This window comes from Moschus berezovskii, chromosome 9 (assembly GCF_049115385.1).
Source record: "Moschus berezovskii isolate FMDL1 chromosome 9, NW_MosBer_1.0, whole genome shotgun sequence".
Classification (NCBI taxonomy): Eukaryota; Metazoa; Chordata; class Mammalia; order Artiodactyla; family Moschidae; genus Moschus; species Moschus berezovskii.
The window spans coordinates 42,538,261-42,561,845 of record NC_142468.1 but is presented as its reverse complement, the minus strand read 5'-3'; the positions used below and the strand labels follow the sequence as shown (position 1 = coordinate 42,561,845).

Here is a 23,585-nt window from a genome sequence, read left to right as displayed (position 1 = left end):
CGCGTCTAGACTGCAATTGAAGGAAGCGGCTGCTCCTCAATGGCCTCGGGGCTCAGTGGGTTCGGTTGTGAATAGGAAGACGCGAGAGGGTTAGAGCCGGGGTGAGGTATCTGCTAGGAGGTGGTGTTCCTCGGGAGCTTGAGTGTCACCGCTGTGACAGCATCCGTGGCCTCCGGTGAGTTTCGCTTCTTAGCTGGGTTTGGGGCTGGGGTAGGAGGATTGCGGGGTCCTTGGGATCCTGGTTGAGGCTTCCCGGAGGACTGATCTCCTCCTTCCCCAAATCCCGGTGTGGTGGATTGCTTGCGGGTGGCGGGGCTCAGTCTTTGACTTTGAAGTGTTAGCCAGATCTCAAGTTCCTACTTAGGAGTGACGTTTGGGAAGCATCCTCGCCTCCTCCAGACTGCTAGGGTAACCCCGAGACCCTGCCCTGGGGACCCCCGCCGTGGTTACCCGGCGTTGTGCCTGGCTCACAGTGGGTGCTCTGTACACGTGTGTTGACCGAGTGCAGGTGATCTGGCAGCCCAAGCCAGCAGCCCCAGGCATCCTGGGCTCCGTGGTCCTTCGGTCTCGCGGTACCTGTTTGTTGTGCCATAGTTGAAGCCAAACGGAGTTCCTTGGTAAGGACTTGGCTTATTCTTCGTTCAGCCTGTGGGTACCTACTCACAGCATCCTCTGGGCACCCTGAATGTATTTGTTCAAGCTGTTGTCACAGGTTATTGTCATTAGCCTTTATGTCTGTTTTCTTTCCTTACACCAAGTCCTGATAAACTCTGTAATCTTGAACAGTGCTTGCAAGTAATTGCTGAATGAATAAAACAGGCCTCCTAACCCTAGTATGTTGCAAGTCTGAAACAGACTAATGTTCTCTGGCTGTTTCCATTCTTGAAGCTAGCATATAAGCAAGTAAGTAGCATTTCCTACCCACTCAGTTCAGTTCAGTCGCTCAGTCGTGTCCGACTCTTTGCGACCCCATGAATCACAGCACGCCAGGCCTCCCTGTCCATCACCAACTCCCGGAGTTCACTCAAACTCATGTCCATCGAGTCGGTGATGCCATCCAGCCATCTCATTCTCTGTCGTCCCGTCTCCTCCCACCCCCAGTCCCTCCCAGCATCAGACTCTTTTCCAGTGAGTCAACTCGTCGCATGAGGTGGCCAAAGTATTGGAGTTTCAGCTTTAGCATCAGTCCTTCCAATGAACACCCAGGATTGATCTCCTTTAGAATGGACTGGTTGGATCTCCTTGCAGTCCAAGGGACTCTCAAGAGTCTTATCCAGCACCACAGTTCAAAAGCATCAATTCTTCGGCGATCAGCTTTCTTCACAGTCCAGCTCTCACATCCATACATGACTACTGGAAAAACCATAGCCTTGACTAGATGGACCTTGGTTGGCAAAGTAATGTCTCTGCTTTTTAATAAGCTATCAAGGTTGGTCATAACTTTCCTTCCAAGGAGTAAGCGTCTTTTAATTTCCTGGCTGCAATCAGCATCTGCAGTGATTTTGGAGCCCAAAAAAATAAAGTCTGACACTGTTTCCACTGTTTCCCCATCTATTTCCCATGAAGTGATGGCACCAGATGCCATGATCTTTGTTTTCTGAATATTGAGCTTCAAGCCAACCTTTTCACTCTCCTCTTTCACTTTCTTCAAGAGGCCTTTGAGTTCCTCTTCACTTTCTGCCATAAGGGTGGTGTCATCTGCACATCTGAGGTTATTGATATTTCTCCCGGCAATCTTGATTCCAGCTTGTGCTTCTTCCAGCCCAGCGTTCCTCATGATGTACTCTGCATATAAGTTAAATCAGCAGGGTGACAATATACAACCTTGATGTACTCCTTTTCCTGTTTGGAACCAGTCTGTTGTTCCCTGTCCCTAGGGCACTTAAAAACCCCTTTTGTGGCACTTAGCCTTTTCTGTCTTACAGCCATGAACTTGAGTCTGATTTAACCTGAATTTTGCCATATTCTTCAGAATGCAAGACAATGTATATGCACTTCCTACATGTGAATGCACTCAACTAAGTGAGTTGAAATTGAAGCCATAAGAAAAGTACAAGAAATAAAGACCGAAAGTGCCAGAGTGACTACATGCATGAAGTAACAGGACTGGGGGGGCATCTTGAAGAAAGTGTTATTTTTATCCCAGAAAAAGTTGCATTATTTGAAGGAGGGTTTCACACACAGGGCACACTCACCTTTTCTCAGATACACCGAATGCTGTCCATTTGTTTAACATCTTTTGTAGCTGGCAGACTTGTACTCATCAGTAACATGTTATATAAAAAACAAAACTAAAATGATTGACACACAGTATAGGGCACTGTATATATACAAATCTTGTGGATCCTCCTAACCAATCTTTGAAATAGTACAACTTTTATTACATAAAACCCTATTTTATTAATGAAGAAATGGAACCAGTTGTGGAAGTTTGCACAGCTGATAAGCAGTCGAGCCAAAACCTAGCCCCTGGTTGTTTGAATGAGTACCCTCTTTCTAAATCACTGACAGCCATGCTGTGTCCTTTAAGATCTATTTCTAATCTAAAGCCGTTCTTTCTGTGAAACTTCTTTCAGCCTTCTTTTCTTTTTAGGCATAGTTAATTTGTGCGGTGTACTTTCTCTACTACAGGATTTGTTATAAGGTATCATAATTCCCAGGAGAAGGAAATGGCAACCCATTCCCGTGTTCTTGCCTGGGAAATTATGGACAGAGGATCCTGGTGGGTTACAGTCCATGGGGCTGCAAAGAGTCCATCATGACTTAGGGACTAAACAGCAACAGCAGCATTATTATAATTATTTATTTGTATCATTGTTTCCCTAAGGGACTGTGAGTTTCCCATGGCTGGTCTGATGTTTCAGATACATCTGGGCTGTATAACCTGGCAGACAAAAACATGGTAAAATTTTTATGGAAATAATGAATCTGTGTATAGCAATGTTCATTCAACAAATACTGGTGGTGTGGACCTGGAGACTGTCATAGAGAATAAGTCAGAAAGAGGAAAGCAAATATCGAATATTAGTGCATAAATATGGAATCTGAAAAAAGTTGGTATAATTGATCTTATTTACAAAGCCAAAGTAGAGACACAGATTTAGTGAACAAACCTCTGGATGCCAAGAGGAAAAGGGGGGGTGGGATGGGGTGAACTGGGAGATTCAGACTTGACTTGTATACGTTATCGATACTATGTATAAAATAGATAACTAATGAGAACCTATTGCATAGCACAGGAAATGCTACAGAGTGCCCTGTGGTGACCGAAATGAGAAGGAAAAAAAAAAGGGAGACAGATCTCATTCACTGATTTAACACTGTAGTTCAGTCAGTTCAGTTGCTCAGTTGTGTCCAACTCTTTGTGACCCCACGGACTGCAGCATGCCAGGCTTCCTGGTCCGTCACCAACTCCCAGAGCCTACTCAAACTCATGTCCATAGAGTCGGTGATGCCATCCAACCATCTCATCCTCTGTCGTCCCCTTCTCCTCCTACCCTCAATCTTTCCCAGCATCAGGGTCTTTTCCAATGAGTCAGTTCTTTGCATCAGGTGGCCAAAGTATTGGAGTTTCAGCTTCAGCAACAGTCCTTCCAATGAATATTCAGGACTGATTTCCTTTAGGAGGGACTGGTTGGATCTCCTTGCAGTCCAAGGGACTCTTGAGAGTCTTCTCCAACACCACAGTTCAAAAGCATCAATTCTTTGGCTCTCAGCTTTCTTTATAGTCCAACTCTCACATCCATACATTTTTACATGAAAAACCATAGCTTTGACTAGACAGACCTTTGTTGGCACAGTAATGTCTCTGCTTTTTAGCAACTATATTCCAATAAAAATTTTAAAAAATAGTACAAAAAGTTACTTGTAAAACAAAAATAAGTATTGGTTGGGTGCCTCACTTGTGCAGTGTGGGGGAGATACATTTTAATAATTCTGCCTTTAGAGTGCCTATAAGATGAGGCAAAAACAATGCTGCTTTTGCTTTTTAATGTTTCATGCAATTAAACATCCACTGATCTTTGTCATTGCAAGGAGGGAAAAGAAAACAACCAGGGACAACAAAATTTGTACTAAGTGGGACATATGGCAGAACAGTCTTGGTAATAGGTTCAGAAAAGAAGTTATCTAAGAAGAAAGTATTAACCAACTTGCTACTAAAAAAAAAAAAATGTACTGTACTCTTACTCTGCATCTTGATTTTTTAAAATGATTAATATATAGAGAAATACTTCATTATTTTTATTAGTGACACACTGTTGCCAAGTTTATTCAGAAGTACTTTTACTAGGGCAAATGCTCTTTTTGGTATATTGATAGTTTTCAAGATGGTGTCCCCAATTCACACTTTCATCAGCAATTCATCAGGATGCCTGTTTCCTATAAAATAGCCACCACTAGGTGTTATCAAAGTTTTCCAATTTAGTGGTTGAATATCATATTTCATCAGTTGTCCATTTTAAACTGAGTTGTTTGATTTCTTTTTTGTCTGTGCTGGGTCTTCGTTGCTGTGCACAGGCTTTCTCTAGTTGTGGGGGCTCCTCTTGTTGCGGAGTGCAGGCTTCAGTAATTGTGGCACATGGGTTTAGTTGCTTGGTAGCATGCGGGATCTTCCTGGACCAGGGATTGAACCCATGTGCCCTGAATTGGCAGGCAAATCCTTATCCACTGTACCACCAGGGAAGTCCTCTTTCTCATTTCTTTGTGAGAATTGTATTTTGGTATTTTGTCTTACATTTTGCAAGTATTTTTCTCATTATTATTATTTTATCTTTATGTATATATATATTAACATATTTGACTTGCTAATGATTGTTTTTGCTACATACAATTTTTTTTTTTCTGGTTAAGTTTCTGTCAAGATTTTCCTCTTTATGGCTTCTGAATTTATTATCTTGCTGTTTTTTTTAAAGCAACTTCTTTTATTGTTCTGAATATTAAAGCCTCTGGTAGAAGTAATTAGTATATGATTAATATGAAGAAGAAACACATTAGTTTTTATTTTATATTTTAATTAAAACACTAATTATCTTTTTAGTCACTTTTTTTTAATGCCAAAGTAAGTTTATCAAATATACTTTAATGCCTAAAACAGTTTCTTATGCTCTCTGACAGTTTGCACTTTTCAGAAGGAAAGCTAATTTGTACCTTTTCTTCCCCAGTGGAGAGAGATTTTGTTCTTTCAGTTTCAAAAATTTCTTCTTTATGGTATGGTTTGGATTTAGAACACCATTCAAAAAAAGACAGTTGTGACTTTTTCGTTTTCTTCACTTGGAAATACCTTGTAGAAGTCACTGTTATCTATTCGAGAAAAGGTAGTTTTCTGTTTTTTTTTTTTTTAAATAGCTGTATTTAGCAACAGGCTCTTGTAAATCTCAATGTTCTTTTTCAGTATTCAACAGGAGTTGATGGCAGATTAGTGAAGGGTAAAAAAAACCTCAAAAAACAAAACCCTCTCTCCTTTTACCTAATAAAAGAGAAGTTAATCCAAATTTTGTATTCTGACTTTAAGTATAAAATTCAGGAAAAGGTGGAAAATATCATAAAAATTAGAAGCAGGAAAGATTATATCTGTTCGGACAATTCAGTCTTTAAGGTCCAGCCTAACTACATTTTTTTTAAGGTGCCAGGATTATCAAGGGGGTTGTACTTTCATTATCTATTATCTGTAATATTTCATTATCTGTTATCTATAATATTTCTACTGTGTTTAGTGAACTTGATGTTCACCTGAAGTAGTGAAAAATCCCTAGAGACATGAGCTTGTGTGCGTGTTTTCCCCTTACCGCTTCAGCTACATTCTAGCCTCTTCACCATCTTTCGGTCTCTATCTTCTGCTGGTATACAGAGGGTTCTTGTAACCGCTGAGTGGAGGCAAGGTTTAGATTCCCTAAGTGTCTGTTTTCCCTCTCAGTGAAGGAGGGTGCGTGTCCCTTCCTCTGTGTTGCCCTGGCACAAGAGCAGGTCTAGTCTAAGAAGCAAAGGCTGGAAGGGTTTGTTGACGTGAGGAGTTTGAATTCTTAAAGTTGAAATGAATGGGGTGGTTGTAGGGACCAGAGAGGAGAGGAGTAAAGAAGTTAAACCACAAATTAGAGCTTGGCCAAGAAACACAATTCAGTCCTTGAAAAACAAACAAAATTTGACTTAGGGAAATTATCAGCATTGAAATTTGTGTTTGTGTTCATCTGTAAAATCATATTTCATCTATTCTAATATGCACATTTTCTTTTCACATTTTTTTTTAAAGGTTGCTCCCCACGGCTGACGGGATCTTAGTTCCTTGACCAGGAATTGAACCTAGGTCACAGCAGTGAAAGCACTGAGTCCTCACCCCTGGACTGCCAGGGAGTTGCCTTCTTTTCACATTTTAACATCTGCAAAGTTGGACCTCATTTTAAAATTAATGATTTGTCATAATTTAATGGGCCACATCTTTTTCTTAGCGTACAAATGAAACTGTGTTATACAGTCAAGGGCATCTTTAATCTGATGAAGTGGAATAGCTTTTGCTGTAGAGCTACATAAAAGTAGCTTACATGGCTTACATAAAAGTTTGTGATCTTAGCCCTCAACTATTAACATGCAGGAGCTAAGTTCTTCATGGTAAAATGTGTTTGGATTGCCGGGTCTCTGCTGCTCATTTCACTTTCAATTTAATGACAGTTTAAAGCCTGAAAAGTGCAGTCCATGAGCTATGGCCCAGGCTCACATCAAAGTGCATTTCACTGGCAAACACACGAGTGGACTGAATAGAGGGCAGTATTAGGCCGTGTAATTGATGACGTCTGCCTGCTTTTTTGTCAGGATTCTTTGGAGCTTTGAAATTCTGGGTAGGTTCTGTGGACTGTCGGGTTTCCTATTTAAACCATCAGCCGTCTTTTGACCATAAGTACTTGAAAACCCATCTCCTGCTGCCACAGCAGTGACCATTCTCCAGGGAACACTTGCTGTTGCTTTTGGACAGTGGTATAGCTTCACATCCTTCACTCATGTTTTTCCTGACTACTTCTTGCTAGAACCTGATTTGATCAAGCTTAAGAGCAGGACATTTAACACATTTTTGTTGTGTGCTCTGTGGAGTTTGCCAGGTTGTAAATGTTTTTTTGGGTAGCAGTCATTAACACAGCATATAGTGGCTCTCTTTCTGAAAAACATGACATTTGTATTGATGATATTCAAAAGATGAAATAAGAACTTCCCTGGTGGTCCAGTGGTTAAGATTCCATGCTCTCACTTCAGGGGGCTCGGTTTTGATCCCTGCTCAGGGAACTAGATCCCACATGCCACAGCTAGCACAGCCAAATAAATATTTTATTTTATTTTTATTTATTTATTTATTTTTTTTATTTATTTATTTTTTTATTTCTAAAAAAGAATTTTATTAAAAAAGCACAAATGCAAAGAAATGAACAGAGGAAAATTTATGCATCGAACCTGGACTGGTCACTTATGATAATATACATGCTACAATTCCATTCTCTCCAGTCATTCCACCTTCACCCTCTCCCACAGAGTCCCAAAGACTGTTCTAAATGCCTATGTCTCTTTTGCAGTCTCTTATACAGGGTTTAGGTTACCATTTTTCTAAATTCCATATATATGCGTTAATATATGGTATTGATGTTCTTCTTTCTGGCTTACTTCACTCTGTATAATTGGCTCCAATTTCATCCACCTCATTAAAACTGATTCAAATGCATTCTTTTTGATGGCTGAGAAATACTCCATTGTGTATATGTACCAAAGCTTTCTTATCCATTCATCTGCAGATGGACATCTAGGTTGCTTCCATGTCCTGGCTATTATAAACAGTGCTGCAATGAACATTGGAGTACATCAAATAAATATTTTAAAAAGAATGAAACAAATTGTGGTGGATGCTACCTGTGTCATATTTAATACATCAAATTAGAAACTTTGTATTCTTAAAATTGTTATGTTTGGGCATATTTGTGGTTCATTATTATTTTTGTGTGTGGACAAAAATCTTACTGTTTTGAGTTATGCTTTCCAGACCACAAGAAAGGTCTAAGCATGGTTTATTAGCTTTTGGCATTTTTTTTTGTCTTTTTATGAATTTCTGTTATAATACCTATTTTCTGTGAATCATGATTTAATTTGTAAGAACTCTCTTTATATTGATATTTGGAATACTGATCACGTGTCATGCGCGAGTTACATATAGCTTCTCCCCGGCTGCACCTGTCTTTTTTGTGTATGGCATCTCTTATGTAGTTGGCTCTGCAGTAGTTTTTGTGGGCTATTTAAAAACTTTTTGTTTTTTGAAGCATCCTTTTGTTCCTTCAGGAGGACCATGTCACTAGACTTTGGCAGCGTGGCCCTGCAGACACAAAACGAAGACGAAGAATTTGATAAAGAAGACTATGAAAGGGAGAAAGAGGCAAGTTATACGTAAGAAGAATTCTAAGTCCAATCCTAAACAGTTTTATATTCTAACCAAAATTATATCATCTTGTGTCATTTCAAAGGGTTTATAGTTCTTTTCCCCTACCCTGAAACTTGACTGGCATTTTAAACAGTAGATGAGTGGAATGCTTCCTTTTTTTGAGACAAGAATAAAACACAACTTTGTATGATGCCATCAGTTAAATGGTTCGATTCTTTAAGATCTTTTCATTTAGGAGGTAGTGGTTGATCTTGGAGGCAGAGATATACTTGCATGGGCAAGTCAGCAAGGTTCTTTGCCTCAGGTATTCCACATCCTAGTGGAGGCAGATGATAAACACGCGAACAAAGTAATTTTTGTGAGTGATAATTTAGCACTGATAAATGATAGGGAAACAAAATATAGTGATATTAAGACAACCGGCTGGGAACTGGTTGGGGAAGGTCCCTTGGAGGAGGAAATGTCTGAGCTGAGCCTTGAGTCATGAGATGAAGCAGAGATACTGAAGCCCAGAAGGAGTACTCTAGGCCAAGATACAAGTGTTAAGCCTGAAAAATGAGAAGAGAAACCTCCATATCTGTGAAATAGCCAGAAGGCTCTGGTGTTGGGATTGTGTGAGCAAGGGGTTGGTGGTGGAGGCAGGTGAAGGGGTGCCAGATCATGGGATGTCATGGGAAGATGTTTGTATTTTTTTCTAGGAGTAGTGGGAAGCCAGTGGAGGATTTTAATCAGGGAAGTGATGTCTGATTATATATTTTAAAGATCTTTCTGAATGCTGTGTTGGGCAAATAGATTTAAGGAGAAAAGGAGTAAGTGTGTTTAGTGGAATTCTTGGCCCAGTAGTAATAGTAGCAGCTGGTGGGAATCAGTTTGTTATGATTGTTTTTAGTTTGAGTCAGATTTCTTGATTGACTGTAATAACAGGTTTTTGTACTGAATGTTGATATGACCCATTTTCTTTTTTTTTTTCAAGTGTTTTCTAAATTTTTTATTCATTATAGTTGACTTACAATGTTGTGTTAGTTTCAGGTGTACAGCAAAGTGATTTATTTATCTTTTTAGATACTTAGATTCTCTTTCATTGTAGGTTATTATAAGATACTGAATATAGTTCCCTGTGTTATATAAGAGGCCCCTGTTTGGTTATTGCTTTTACATATAGCAGTGTATATGTGTTAATCCCAAACTCCTAATTTATTCCTCCTTACCTTTCCCCTTTGGTGAACACAAGTTTGTTTCCTATGTCTGTGGGTCTATTTCTGTTTCGTAAATTCCTTTGTATCATTTTTTTAGCTTCCACATATAAGCAATATTATGTTTGTCTTTTACCATCTGACTTGCTTCACTTAATATGATAATCTCTAGGTCCATCCATGTTGTTACAAATGGCATTATTTCATTCTTTTTTATGGCTAATATTCCATTGTGTATATATACCATTGTGTAACGTGCTGTGATTCATGGGGTCGCGGAGAGTCGGACACGACTGAGCGACTGAACTGAACTGAACTGAACTGAAATCTTCTTTAACCATTCATCTGTCAGTGGACTCTTAGATTGCTTCCATGATATGACCCATTTCCCAATATGTAAAATAATCATGTTTAGTAGTTACCATGGACCATTTGTATTAATCAGAAGCAATGAATGGGGTCAGTTGCCCACATGGCTAGCAATAGCATTAGGATAGAGACAAAGCTGGCAGTTTGGTGAATTTTGTCTATAGACATGTATTGTTTGTTTGCACAGTGTTTTTGAAAAATTGAATCTAAATGTAAAGATTGGAAAATTTCACGTAGCAGTCCAGAGAATCTGGCCTGTCTTGAAAGAGGCCATATGTGGCCTGTTTCTGCACACAGTAGTAGGTGGGCTGGAGCTGAGCAGTGGCTCTCCCATTCTGGCTGGCCATGGTGCCCCCCACCCCAACCCCCCAACAAAACAAAACATGGACTTGTGCCCTTGAACCCACTAGCTGCACTCTTGTAAATTCTCTGCCAAGTCACCGAGGGCATTGGAGTTTGTGACCCTTGCCAGGGTTTCCAGATTTTGATAGGGGCCTTCACAACGATTGTTGTGGCAGAGATGGGGTTGAGGGTTTTCTGTTACTTTTTGAAATCACAGCATGAGGTTTTCATGACCTTGATGGCCTTGGGTAGTTCACTGGAATTTAGCTACTGGGATTCTGGAGAGGACCAGTTTGAGTAATTATTATACTAGACTTTAAAGAAGAGAAAAAATAATCCCGACAGGTGATTTTTTTTCATTGGAAATGGTGGGGAGGATATTAGAGAGAACTTATTGCCAGGTGTATTGTGTGGTGAAAGTTTTAAACACGGTATTGATTAAGGAGACAGTTACTTCTGGATGATATAGAAGATAGCCATTGGGATCATTCTTTGATAGATTATGTGCTGGAGTAGGGAATTTCCAGAGGAAAGGGTGATCTTAAGAGGTTAAGTATTTGAGAGTGATTGTTTCTAGCACAGTAGAAGAAAATAGCTAGCTAACTTTTACTCTAACGTGATTACTATGGATAATAAATGTTATCCATATGTTAATGAATGTTCAATGTTATCCAAATGTTAATAAAAAGTGTTTCATATTTATTAATAAGTATTTTATCTTTTTTAAAAATAGCTGCAAGGGAAGAAGTGAGATCAGAGGTTAGAATTTCAGCAATAAAGTTCAGAATTTTACTAAAAATTCAGCCATATATATAATTTGTCATCAGTTACTCAGTTCAGTCGCTCAGTCATGTCTGACTCTTTGCGACCCCATGGATGGCAGCACGCTAGCCTTCCCTGTCTATCACCAACTCCCAGAGCCTACTCAAACTCATGTCCATTGTGTCGGTAATGCCAACCAGCCATATCATCCTCTGTCGTCTCGTTCTCCTCCTACCTTCAATCTTTCCCAGCGTCAGGGTCTTTTCCAGTGAGTCAGTTCTTCGCATCAGGTGACCAAAGTATTGAAGTTTCAGCTTTAGCATCAGTTCTTCCAATGAATATTCAGGACTGATTTCCTTTAGGATGGACTGGTTGGATTTCCTTGCAGTCTAAGGGACTCTCAAGAGTCTTCTCCAACACCACAGTTCAAAAGCATCGATTCTTTGACGCTCAGCTTTCTTTATAGTCCAACTCTCACATCCACACATGAGTACTGGGAACACCATAGCTTTGACTAGACGGACCTTTGTTGGTGAAGTAATATTTCTGCTTTTTAATATGCTGTCTAGGTTTGTCATAGCTTTTCTTCCTAGGAGCAAATGTCTTTTAATTTCATGGCTGCAGTCACCATCTTCAGTGATTTTGGAGCCCCCCAAAATAAAGTCTGTTACTGTTCCCATTGTTTCCCCATCTATTTGCCATGAAGTGATGGGACTGGATGCCGTGATCTTCATTTTCTGAATGTTGAGTTTTAAGCCAGCTTTTTCACTCTCCTCTTTCACTTTAATTAAGAGGCTCTTTATAAGAGTGGTGTCATCTGCGTATCTGCTACTGCTGCTGCTAAGTCGCTTCAGTTGTGTCCGACTCTGTGCGACCCCATAGACGGCAGTCTACCAGGCTCCCCTGTCCCTGGGATTCTCCAGGCAAGAGCCCTGGAATGGGTTCTGCGTATCTGAGGTTATTGATATTTTTCCCGGCAGTCTTGATTCCAGCTTTGTCATGGAAAGTTAAAATTAATAAATCACCTGATCAAACCTAAGTTCACTTTCGTATCCAGAAACCTTTCCACCTCCTCAGTCTCCCTGACCCTACAGTAGCAGAATAGTTTAAAGTCTTAAGAAGTTAAAAAAAGAGAATAATCTTTTCATGCCTGCCTGGTTGGGATTGCTTTGGGATTGCCAGGCAGATTAGAGTGTTAGCAGTGGGCTTCCAGGGCTGCCTGCCAATGCAGGATATGCAGGTTTGATCCCTGGGTTAGGAAGATTCCCTGGAGGGGGAAATGGCAATCCACTCCAGTGTTCTTGGCTGGAAAATCCCATGGACAGAGGAGCCTAGCTGGCTACAGTCTATGAGGCCGCGAGGAGTCAGGCCTGACTGAGCAGCACACCCACACACACGAACATGCACACACCTGGCTAGTGCACGTTGCTTTCTCTACTTAATGAATCACTTTGTATTCCGTTCATTTGTGTAGGGGGAATGCTTACATTCCCAAAGATGTCCCAAGCAGACCATATCTGTCTCATGGGCTACTTTGCTAAGGACTTGTGAAATTTCCCGCTCTGTAAATGGCACATTAACCACTTAGAGATTCTTACTGTCTCATATGAATGGCCAGTTGCTGATACAACATGCTTTACCAAGCTATTTGATTTTGACACTTTGGGATCAGCTGGGATTTTGTCCACACTTGCCCATAAGTCAGTGAATAAGCCATAGTCAACTTCCAGCCTCAATGCCATCCTAATTAGCACGCCTACAGTGATGATCTGGACTTTTCTGTTTCTGTTCCCTCCCTTGTTTGCATCAAAGAGTAAATGGAGAAAGTGCATTTGATCTTTGGAAAAGGAAAGAGTTTAGTAGAGTGATTTCAATATTTAGAGGACAGTTGGACCAGTGGAATCTCAAGACAGACCACTACAGATAGACCCATATTTTTGAAAAAGAAAAACTCCAAGAATTTTTAAGAAAAGTAAGGCATGATCAGTTCAGTTCAGTTCAGTCGCTCAGTCGTGTCCAACTCTTTGCGACCCCATGAATCACAGCAGGCCAGGCCTCCCTGTCCATCACCAACTCCCGGAGTTCACTCAAACTCATGTCCACCGAGTCGGTGATGCCATCCAGCCATCTCATTCTCTGTCGTCCCCTTCTCCTCCCGCCCCCAATCCCTCCCAGCATCAGAGTCTTTTCCAGTGAGTCAACTCGTTGCATGAGGTGGCCAAAGTATTGGAGTTTCAGCTTTAGCATCAGTCCTTCCAATGAACACCCAGGATTGATCTCCTTTAGAATGGACTGGTTGGATCTCCTTGCAGTCCAAGGGACTCTCAAGAGTCTTCTCCAGCACGATAATCATCTCTAAATTGCCACAGTTCTGAATGGTATATTGGCAAAAGTTTGGCCATTGTGTTCCAAGGCATAGCAGACAAGTGTGTAACCCACAGCCTCACCAGGGCTTCACTGGAAACTCCACCTCTTATACAGTGAACAGAGTGGATTACAGTACAGGCGAGGGAGGGTGAGAATATGATGGAGCTATGCTGTCATGTCAGTTAATATTTGTATCACTCTTTCCTCCCAACTTATTGGAGTTCATTACTTTGAGAACTACGATGTAGTTGTCCTTGCTACTAAGTAGACCTCATCCAAAGTATTCTAGGCAAACTTCTACTTGTAAAGCTGGTCTAGAGAAAAGGAATTCAAAAACTCTTTCCTTAACTCATTCATAGTGTAACAATAGTATCACTGACTCAACTGACATGTGTTTGAACAAACTCTGGGAGATACTGGAAAGACAGGGAAGCCTGGAGTGCTGCAGTTCGTGGGGTCACAAAGAGTCAGTCACAACTTAGCTGACTGAACAGAAACAAATGTTCAGTTCAGTCGCTCAGTCATGTCCTGCTCTTTCCGACCCCATGGACTGCAGCACGCCAGGCTTCCCGGTCCATCACCAACTCCTGAAGCCTACTCAAACTAATGTCCATGGAGTTAGTGATGCCATCCAACGATTTCATCCTCTGTCGTCCCCTTCTCCTCCTGCCTTCAATCTTTCCCAGTATCAGAGTCTTTTCAAATGAGTCAGTTCTTCACAGGTGGCCAAAGTATTGGAGCTTCAGCTTCAGCATCAGTCCTTCCAATGAATATTCAGGACTGATTCCTTTAGGATTGAGTGGTTTGATCTCCTTTTGCAGTCCGAGGGACTCTCGAGTCTTCTTCAACACCACAGTTTGAAAGCATTACTTCTTCAGCACTCAGCTTTCTTTATGGTCCAAATCTCACATCCATACATGATACTGGAAAAACCATAGCTTTGGCTGGATGGACCTTTGTTGGCAAAGTAATGTCTCTGCTTTTTAGTATGTTGTCTAGGTTTGTCATAGCTTTTCTTCCAAGCGGCAAGCATCTTTTAATTTCATAGCTGCAGTCACCATCTGCAGTAATTTTGGAGCCCCCCAAAATAAAGTCTGTTACTGTTTCCATTGTTTCCCCATCTATTTGCCATGAAGTGATGGGACCGGATGCCATGATCTTCATTTTCTGAATGTTGAGTTTTAAGCCAGCTTTTTCACTCTCCTCTTTCACTTTCATCAAGAAGCTGTTCAGTTCTTCTTTGCTTTCTGCCATAAGGGTGGTGCCATCTGTGTATCTGAGGTTATTGATATTTCTTCCGGCAGTCTTGATTTCAGCTTGTGCTTCATCCAGCCTGGCATTTCGCATGATGTACTCATATAAGTTAAATAAGCAGTTAATATAAGTTAATTAAACAACAAATGTAACAATTTGATTTTGCAAAACATTTTCCACCTAAAGTCACTATGTAATTTAATCGTGGAATATTACAGAGATATAGTTGCTGCTGTTGTTGTCATTGTGGTTGCTGAAAGCCCCACAGTTACTGGTAAAGCCACATATGCTTTAAGGTAGATTGTCATTTTGCTGGAGCTGGTGTGTACTTTCTGCAGTGTCACCAGAAGTAGTTCTGCAATTATTGTTTGATTGTCCTGTGGCTCAGTGGTAGAGAATCCGCCTGCTGTGCAGGAGATGTGGGTTCAATCCCTGGGTTGGAAAGATCCCTGGGGAAGGGAATAGCGACTGACTGCAGTATTCTTGCCTGGAGAATCCCCGTGGACAGAGGAGCCTGGCGGGCTACAGTCCATGGGGTAGCAGAGAGTCAGGCACAACTGAGCGACTGTCACTCACACATGTATGTATTTTGGAGTCTGTGGTTTGGGGTAGAAGGAATTAGTAATTTGTGTATTATCACGATAATACTTATCACGATAATACTTGCTGATGATCGTTCACTTAGTGATGATGTATTCAAAACCTGGAAAATGATCTTGAGTAAAAAGATAAGTGGTTTGAGTAGCAGATGGCAAACAGAAACTTGTGCCTGGGAATACAGATTTGAGTCCCTCTTAGTTTTTATACTGGTACCTCTCTAGAGAATAGTAAGCTCAGTTGAGCTTGGAATGGTCTAGTTTAAAGACTGTTTCTTTTGCAAAGCCTTTCTTCTACTTTTAACTGCCTTGTTTGATTACTTATGAATACATTTTTGATGTTTTGTCTCCACTAGGGGGAGTTGTAAAGCTAGCATTTGTTTGCATTTTATATTCTTTGATTTATTTAGTGAAATTTTCTTGTCATCACCTAAGTAAAGCAAAGAAACAAATAGTGGAGTGTTCGTATTGTATTTTTTTTTGTTGTTCATATTACATTTTGTTTTCCTTTAGCAATTTCTTAAACTTTATCTGGGACTTTCCTGGTGACTCAGTGGTAAAGAATCTGCCTGCCAATGCAGGAAACCTGGATTCAGTCCCTGGGTTGGGAAGATCCCCTGGAGAAGGAAATGGCAACCCACTCAGTAGGACTGCCTGGGCAATCCCATGGACAGAGGAGCCTGGCAGGCTGCAGTCCATAGTGTCACAAAAGAGTCAGACATGACTTAGCGACTAAACAACAACAAATACTTTATCTAGAAAGTGCCTTTGTAGTGTTTCCCGTAATATATAGGTATTTTTCAGGAACTGCCACAATGGGAACAAAAACACTGAACTCCGACCGACTGACACTTACTTGTATACAAACAGGTAGGACTGTGTCTTCCAGTGGCCAACTGAATGTCACGTGGAAGAAGATAGGAGTGGGAATGGAGAGATTCAGGTTCCCCTGCTGGCCCCGGGGCTGTAACTCTTGCTTTCGTGGGCATGCCCCTCACCGGCTCTTGGCCTCATCGTGCTCACCTTTAGAAGGAGAGATTTGGCTTGGAGGGTCTCCGGCGTTCCTTCCAGACCTAAAGTTCTGTTATGTGTAACTTGTGATGTCGCTGATATTTGTCTAATAAATGTTGCCGTGTTTTTTTTACAGATGTGTGGCAATCTAGGCAAAGTCTTCCCCACTAAGATTATAAAATTTGTTTTACCTAATGGAAAGGATTAAAAAAATTTTTTTTGCATGTAGTGTAATTCATAGGCTAAAGCTCTAGCTGCCAAGTTATTTGGCCCATATTGGGCCTTTTCAAGGATGTTTTTATTAATAACTTGGCTCTGAGGCTAAGATGAAGATTCTACTTAGTATGTATTCATGAAAGCATTATTTCCCAAGTCATATTTAAAAATATCAGAATTGGTTTATCAGTGTACTTGTTGGGCAACTTGTTCAGAAGGCAGATGAATGCTGTCCACTCCATTTGCTGCTGTCCTCTGGGGAGAAGATGTATTATATGCTTTGTAATCTGAGAACTCTTGCTTTCATGAATATCAAGGATTATAGACTCTGAAGACAGTTAATTTAAGCTGAAGAATCATAAGAAAAGGTTTACATGTTCCTTGTTTTACATTCCCCTTGAACTAGGCTTTTTGGCTGTTCTATGTAGATTATTGTAAAGTGTTTTGTTGGTAAAGTTCTTTGAGTAAAATGCCCTCAAATAATTTTTTTTCTTTATTTTTTCAGGAACAAACACACGAGCTAGTAAAGGGAGAGGATTTTATAGACTAGTTTAAAATGCATTTCAGTAGCGGTCTTAGCAACGCCAATTATCTTTTTTCTAGGGAAAGTATCTCTTTAATTATTAAACTCAGTTGATAACTCAATCATATCCCACTAAGAGGGTTGCATTTGCAACCAATAGACAGTATTACTTCCAAGTTGTTGAAAGTAATAAGGGGAATTAGATCTTGCTGTTTATAAGGATTGTTATCTTTGTTCTTGAATCTGTATTTGTTAGTTTGGTGGATCTTTAATGAGGAAATTTTATAGTTTCTAAAATTTTCTATTTGGTAACTTGCATCAGTTGATATGATAATTTTGTGTTTTATGGCACAAGGTTCAAAATCAAAATCTATTTGACAGTTGTATGAGGTGAGTACCCTTTGATCCTAGGAATGGAAGCCTGGGGCAGGTGGTATTTTGTTCCTGAGTGGCCTTATTGGGAAGCTCATTTAACCTCTCTCTGTCCTCAAAGTTACGGAGCCAAGGAATATAGCCCAGCTATAACAAAGATCTTGAGAAATTTTTTGAAGGTGAATGAAATGATTTTAAAATGTTAGTACATTTTGTAAAATATTTTATAAAACACTAAATACAGTAGGGATGTTTTGCTACTTGACAAGTTTACCTATAGATCCAGAAGCATTAATTGCTTATGCTCAAATTAATTTTCCTCCATGGATGCCAGTTTTGTTAATTTTGTGGTGTCGCAAAGAAAGCTATAAGAACTACTTGATTATTGTGTAGTTTTTTCTATCTTTATGGGAGGGGGTGGAAATTGTACTGTTTAGATGTTCCTATTAAGATTTTTCTGAATTATAAGGCTGTGTACTTGAACCTCACTGAAGGTTCAGAAGAAAATGTTTTTTCTTTATAGGAGTCCTTATTTGATTTAAGTATAAAACATTTATTTTGATTTTATTCCCAGTGTTACACGTGGGTATAGTCTTTTTCCTTAAAGTTCTCATAGGTGCTTTTTTTCTCTTTGTGAATTTTGTCTTTGTAAAGTCACTTTGCCACCTTTCTCTTGAGTCCCATTGTGGTATCCTACTATATTGATGTGTTCTGTTTTAGTGTTTGTTATTCTTTGTATCTTTAGGTCAACTCTGATATGGCTAATTCACAAAATGATTTTTCAGTTACCTATGTGAGCAGGTGGCCAATAAGTCAAGGTCCTGGTTGTTTATATCAGTTTCATCAAGATAACTTTCCATTGAAATAGAATATTTTTCTCTTACTTCATTTTTAGAGAAACCAATGTATTGAGAACACCTTCAAACAAACAATCCACTCAATGTTAGAAATATGTGTGTGGGTGAAGTCCCCCTTCCCCACCTCACATACCCCATTCCATTCCCAAGTTTGACTTTACCAAAACTCTGTTAACAGCTGAGGCATTCTTTTCAGACATTTCTTAGGATAGTTTTATTTAACTTTTACCATATGCATTTTAAGAACATCTTTTAGATTATAAATGTAATACTCAGATATGTTTTATAGCTACACTTCATTTCTTTCATTCTAATGGCAGAGAAGTAGGGGAAAAAACCTGCCATAGACGAAGCAACATCTCATTTTTTTTCTTCTGGATTTTTATAGAGTATTAATATCTTCAAAATTGATTTATTACATAATTTTATGGGATTGATTTATATACTGTGGAGGAACTCGGTCAATTTACTGATAATCTAACTGGTGCTTAGGTTTAAAGAGAAGTCATTATAAGCAGTCCTTTGACCCTTTAGTAACAGTGTTTGAATCTTCTGATTATTACAAATTTTAAGTCGTTATATTGGGATTTGAAGACATTTACAGATATTGAAATTCAACTAATTAGACAATTCAATTATCTCTTTGTCACAGTTTATCTTGAAACTTGAGTGAATTTATCTAGTTGTTATAAGGCAGAATGCTAAAGATGTGATTTTTCTGGAAAAAAAGTGGAGAGCAAAATCATGTGCTTTTATGTCAGTTTTAGTTATACTTTTGAGAGTACTGTATCCATAAAAACCTGAATCTTACAGCCTTCTTTCTACTCAACTGTTTATAAGAGCCAAGCATTGTATATCTTTTCATCATTGGAATTGGATGGCTTTCTAGTAATTAGTTACTCCCCAAGAGGTTTCCATTGTATTATTGGCGCTTCTAAGGGCTTCCAGGGCCACCTGCTGCTGCTGCTGTTACCGCCACCTGGGTACAGTGTGTCTGGCCACTCAGGTTCCCAGGAGGGTGTCTGATTGCCAAGTCTTCCAGGTCTGATTACTGGTAGAACAGGATTCTGAGACTCAGATCTGCCCCCTGGATAACATGATACAGTGATGGTGCCATTATTATGACCTGCTGTGTTTGCCTAAAGAAGTTTTAAAAGCTTTCCTGCTGTACGTGTATCTGAATCTAAGACCTCTAGAAAAAGATAAAGCCTTCCAATGTAAATCCTGATATTTATGTGTTCCCCTTCCCCCTTATGTGTTCCCCTTCCCCCAAGTGAACTGGCGAATATCATTCCTGTGGAATTTAAGACCTTTGTTATATAGAGAAATTAGGAAACTCTTTGACTGCTACAGTCAAAATCACGGGTGCCAAGGCCACTTTGGTTTGGTATCTTGGGTCTAAGCCAGGGTTGTATTGACGCTGACCTTCCTGTCTCAGTTGCAGCAGTTACTCACAGACCTGCCTCACGATATGCTGGATGATGACCTGTCTTCCCCCGAACTTCACTATTCAGACTGCAGTGAGGACGGCAGAGAGGAAGAGTAAGGACCTGAAACCCCTTGCGTTTCTGTATCACAATGCTTTGAGTTTTTTCTTTAGATACCCTGCAGGCAACAATAACAGATATGATTGTAAAATTGTAAGTACTTATTAATCCTTTAGGTAAAATTTGTAGGGCACCCATGTTAAAATCTTGAGGTTCTCTCTGGTGTCTCTGTCCAAATAGACGATAGGCTCTAATTTAAAATACTGATTTTTCTCAAGCACACATCATTCTGAGCAGTTGGAGATGAACTGGACTGACCATCAGGTGCTGCCTAAACCTCCAAATGTAAATGTGAGTATCTGGCATGAACTTGACTTTGAGGGTGGGAATAGATCTTAGTACTTTTCTCTTACTCTTGTTATCTAATAGGCCTATAATGAGATTCGGGATATATGTATTGGAGAGAAAGGTGGCAATGGCTGGGAAGAGAATCAAAGTAGAACTGAAGACCAGCATCCTGTCTACCATCCTGAAGGAGGTGGAGATGAAGGCGGAAGTGGTTATAGTCCTCCGAGTAAATATGAACAGACTGATTTATATCACCTTCCTGAAAACTTTAGGCCATATACCAACAGTCAGAAGCAGGAATTTAATAGCCAACCAACCAATGTAATTACATTTTCAGATACTCAAAGGAATCATTTTCAGGTATTGTAAAAACTTGACTTTCAATAAATTTGTGCATGTGTGTACATACATTTGCTGTGTGTGTGTGATTAAGAAATGTTTGTGAAAAGTGCAATAGTAACATTTAAGTACAAATAATGCGAGGGTGCATTTATTCGGCCTCATGATGAGTTAGTCTTGCAGTTTTCTGTTTACAGGCTAATTAAATCATCTTAAATGAGAATTTTAAAATAGAGACTTCATGGAAATAATTAAACATTAAACTCTTGATGAAAGTGAAAGAGGAGAGTGAAAAAGTTGGCTTGAAGCTCAGCATTCAGAAAACAAAGATCATGGCATCTGGTCCCATCACTTCATGGGAAATAGATGGGAAAACGGTGGAAACAGTGTCAGACTTTATTTTTTTGGGCTCCAAAATCACTGTGGATGCTGATTGCAGCCATGAAATTAAAAGATGCTTACTCTTTGGAAGGAAAGTTATGACCAACCTAGATAGCATATTAAAAGGCAGAGACATTACTTTGCCAACCAAGGTCCGTCTAGTCAAGGCTATGGTTTTTCCATGTATGGATGTGAGAGTTGGACTGTGAAGAAAGCTGAGCGCCACAGAATTGATGCTTTTGAACTATGGTGCTGGAGAAGACTCTTGAGAGTCCCTTGGACTGCAAGGAGATCCAACCAGTCCATCCTAAAGGAGATCAATCCTGGGTGTTCATTGCAAGGACTGGTGCTAAAGCTGAAACTGCAATATTTTGGCCACCTCATGTGAAGAGTTGACTCACTGGAAAAGACTCTGATGCTGGGAGGGATTGGGGGCAGGAGGAGACGGGGACGACAGAGAATGAGATGGCTGGATGGCATCACCGACTCGGTGGACATGAGTTTGAGTGAACTCTGGGAGTTGGTGATGGACAGGGAGGCCTGGCGTGCTGTGATTCATAGGGTCGCAAAGAGTTGGACACGACTGAGCAACTGAACTGAACTGAAAAGTTAAATCTGTAGCCACCTTTGTCTACTGAGGCTTCTGGCTTATACCATTAACCCTGCCGGTGAAAAGCTACACTCAGGTACCCTGATAGAGTTTAAAAGTGGTTAACCACCTACATGACACCAGTCAGTTACCTTGATCATCTAGCTCATCACCCTTATCACAGATTTTGCATCAAATACTTCAAAGCTGATTATCTGTTGTGATGATATAGCAGTAGACAGGATGAATGTTAGGGAAAAAAATACTTTCCCCCTCTGCTTCTGGAGAGTTTGATGAATAACACCTTAGGATACAGTTAGCTGCTTCTTAGGTTTTCTCAATGAGCATGAATGCCTCATTTCACTAATAGATATTCTGTGTTACCTGATGACAGGATAATTTTTTGGTTGTTTTAAGGTGGTCATTTCCGCTTGCTTCCCCTTACTTACTTACTTATTTCCCCTTATTTCCCTTACTTCTTTATAAAACGTTATTCATCCCACAAAAGTTGCTGCTGCTGCTGCTGCTGCGTCACTTCAGTCGTGTCCGACTCTGTGTGACCCCATAGACAGAAGCCCACCAGGGTCCCCCGTCCCTGGGATTTTCCAGGCAAGAACACTGGAGTGGGTTGCCATTTCCTTCTCCAATGTGTGAAAGTGAAAAGTGAAAGTGAAGTCGCTCAGTCGTGTCCGACCCTTAGCGACCCCACGGACTGCAACCTACCAGGCTCCTCCATCCATGGGATTTTCTAGTCAAGAGTACTGGAGTGGCTTGCCATTGCCTTCTCCGGCCCACAAAAGTTCAGTTCAGTTCAGTCGCTCAGTCGTGTCCGACTCTCCACGACCCCATGAATCACAGCACGCCAGGCCTCCCTGTCCATCACCAACTCCCGCAGTACACTCAAACTCATGTCCACAGAGTCGGTGATGCCATCCAGCCATCTCATTCTCCGTCGTCCCCTTCTCCTCCCGCCCCCAACCTTTCCCAGCATCAGAGTCTTTTCCATTGAGTCAACTTGTCGCATGAGGTGGCCAAAGTATTGCAGTTTCAGCTTTAGCATCAGTCCCTCCAATGAACATCCAGGATTGATCTCCTTCAGAATGGACTGGTTGGATCTCCTTGCAGTATAAGGGAATCTCAAGAGTCTTCTCCAACACCACAGTTCAAAAGCATCGATTCTTCGGCGATCAGCTTTCTTCACAGTCCAACTCTCACATCCATACATGACCACGGGAAAAACCATTGCCTTGACTAGACGGACCTTGGTTGGCAAACTAATGTCTCTGCTTTTTAATATACTGAGTATTAAATATGAGTCATTGTATTACATGTTATTGCATAGATGTGTTTTCACAATGTTGGCATATTCTAAATTATTCTTAAATGTTTATACAATCTCACTGGAATTTTTGAGTGTTATTTATGGAATTGGTTCTATTATATGCTCAGAAGTACAACTAAAATGTGTGAAATTACATATTTCAGGCTTTCTATGAACTTTGTTAAGTAACAGAAAGTGCTATTTTTAAGCAGAGATGTATGTATAAAATTTGTAATTGTACCACCATTAAGTTTTATAACAAGTTGTCTAATTCAGATAATTTTTGAAGAAAAGAGCAAATCCTAATTGTCACCTTTTCTCTTGCCTTGTAATAGCAATTTGGTATGTCACAAGGTCCTGGTTGTCAAGCTTTGGAATCATATAAAGTGACGTATAAACCTTTTCAGTCTTCTGCCCAGAATAATGGCTCACCAGCCCAGGACATTGCAGAAAGTGACACATTTGAAGGCCTGCAACAGCAATTTTTAGGAGCTAATGAAAGTAGGTATCAAGTTTAAATTTCGTAACTGCCTATTTGGAGAACTTTGAGCACTTGGAGCATGTTCAAGAATTATGATTTTAAGTAAGATAATGAAAATTTTTGAAAAGAGTCCAGGTTTAAAAGATATATCCTGAAGTTTGAATAAGCTGACATCAAGTCTAGAATTGACTTCAAATATCATGTTGCTGGGGGGTAAGTTTGTGTGGGGATGTAGATAAAATGAGACTGGCCATGAGTTCACAATTGTTCAATCTAAGTGATGGTTTCATGGGGTTCATTGTACTCTTTTCTCTACCTTCTTATAAATTTGAAATTTCCCTTAATGAAAAATTAAAAGAAATTTTCTCAG

The 23,585-nt window shown here is 40.1% G+C and overlaps 1 protein-coding gene across 1 annotated transcript in view; it reads left to right on the top strand.

The window, feature by feature from the left end:
* Positions 1-23,585, top strand: part of CEP152 (centrosomal protein 152) — a 106,243-nt gene continuing 82,658 nt past the window's right edge. The window contains exons 1-6 of the mRNA XM_055436655.2: positions 1-175; positions 8,308-8,401; positions 19,708-19,811; positions 20,035-20,107; positions 20,186-20,464; positions 23,070-23,235. Coding sequence (XP_055292630.2) covers positions 8,315-8,401; positions 19,708-19,811; positions 20,035-20,107; positions 20,186-20,464; positions 23,070-23,235 — 709 coding nt within the window. The 5' untranslated portion in view covers positions 1-175; positions 8,308-8,314. The remainder of the gene's footprint in view (positions 176-8,307; positions 8,402-19,707; positions 19,812-20,034; positions 20,108-20,185; positions 20,465-23,069; positions 23,236-23,585) is intronic.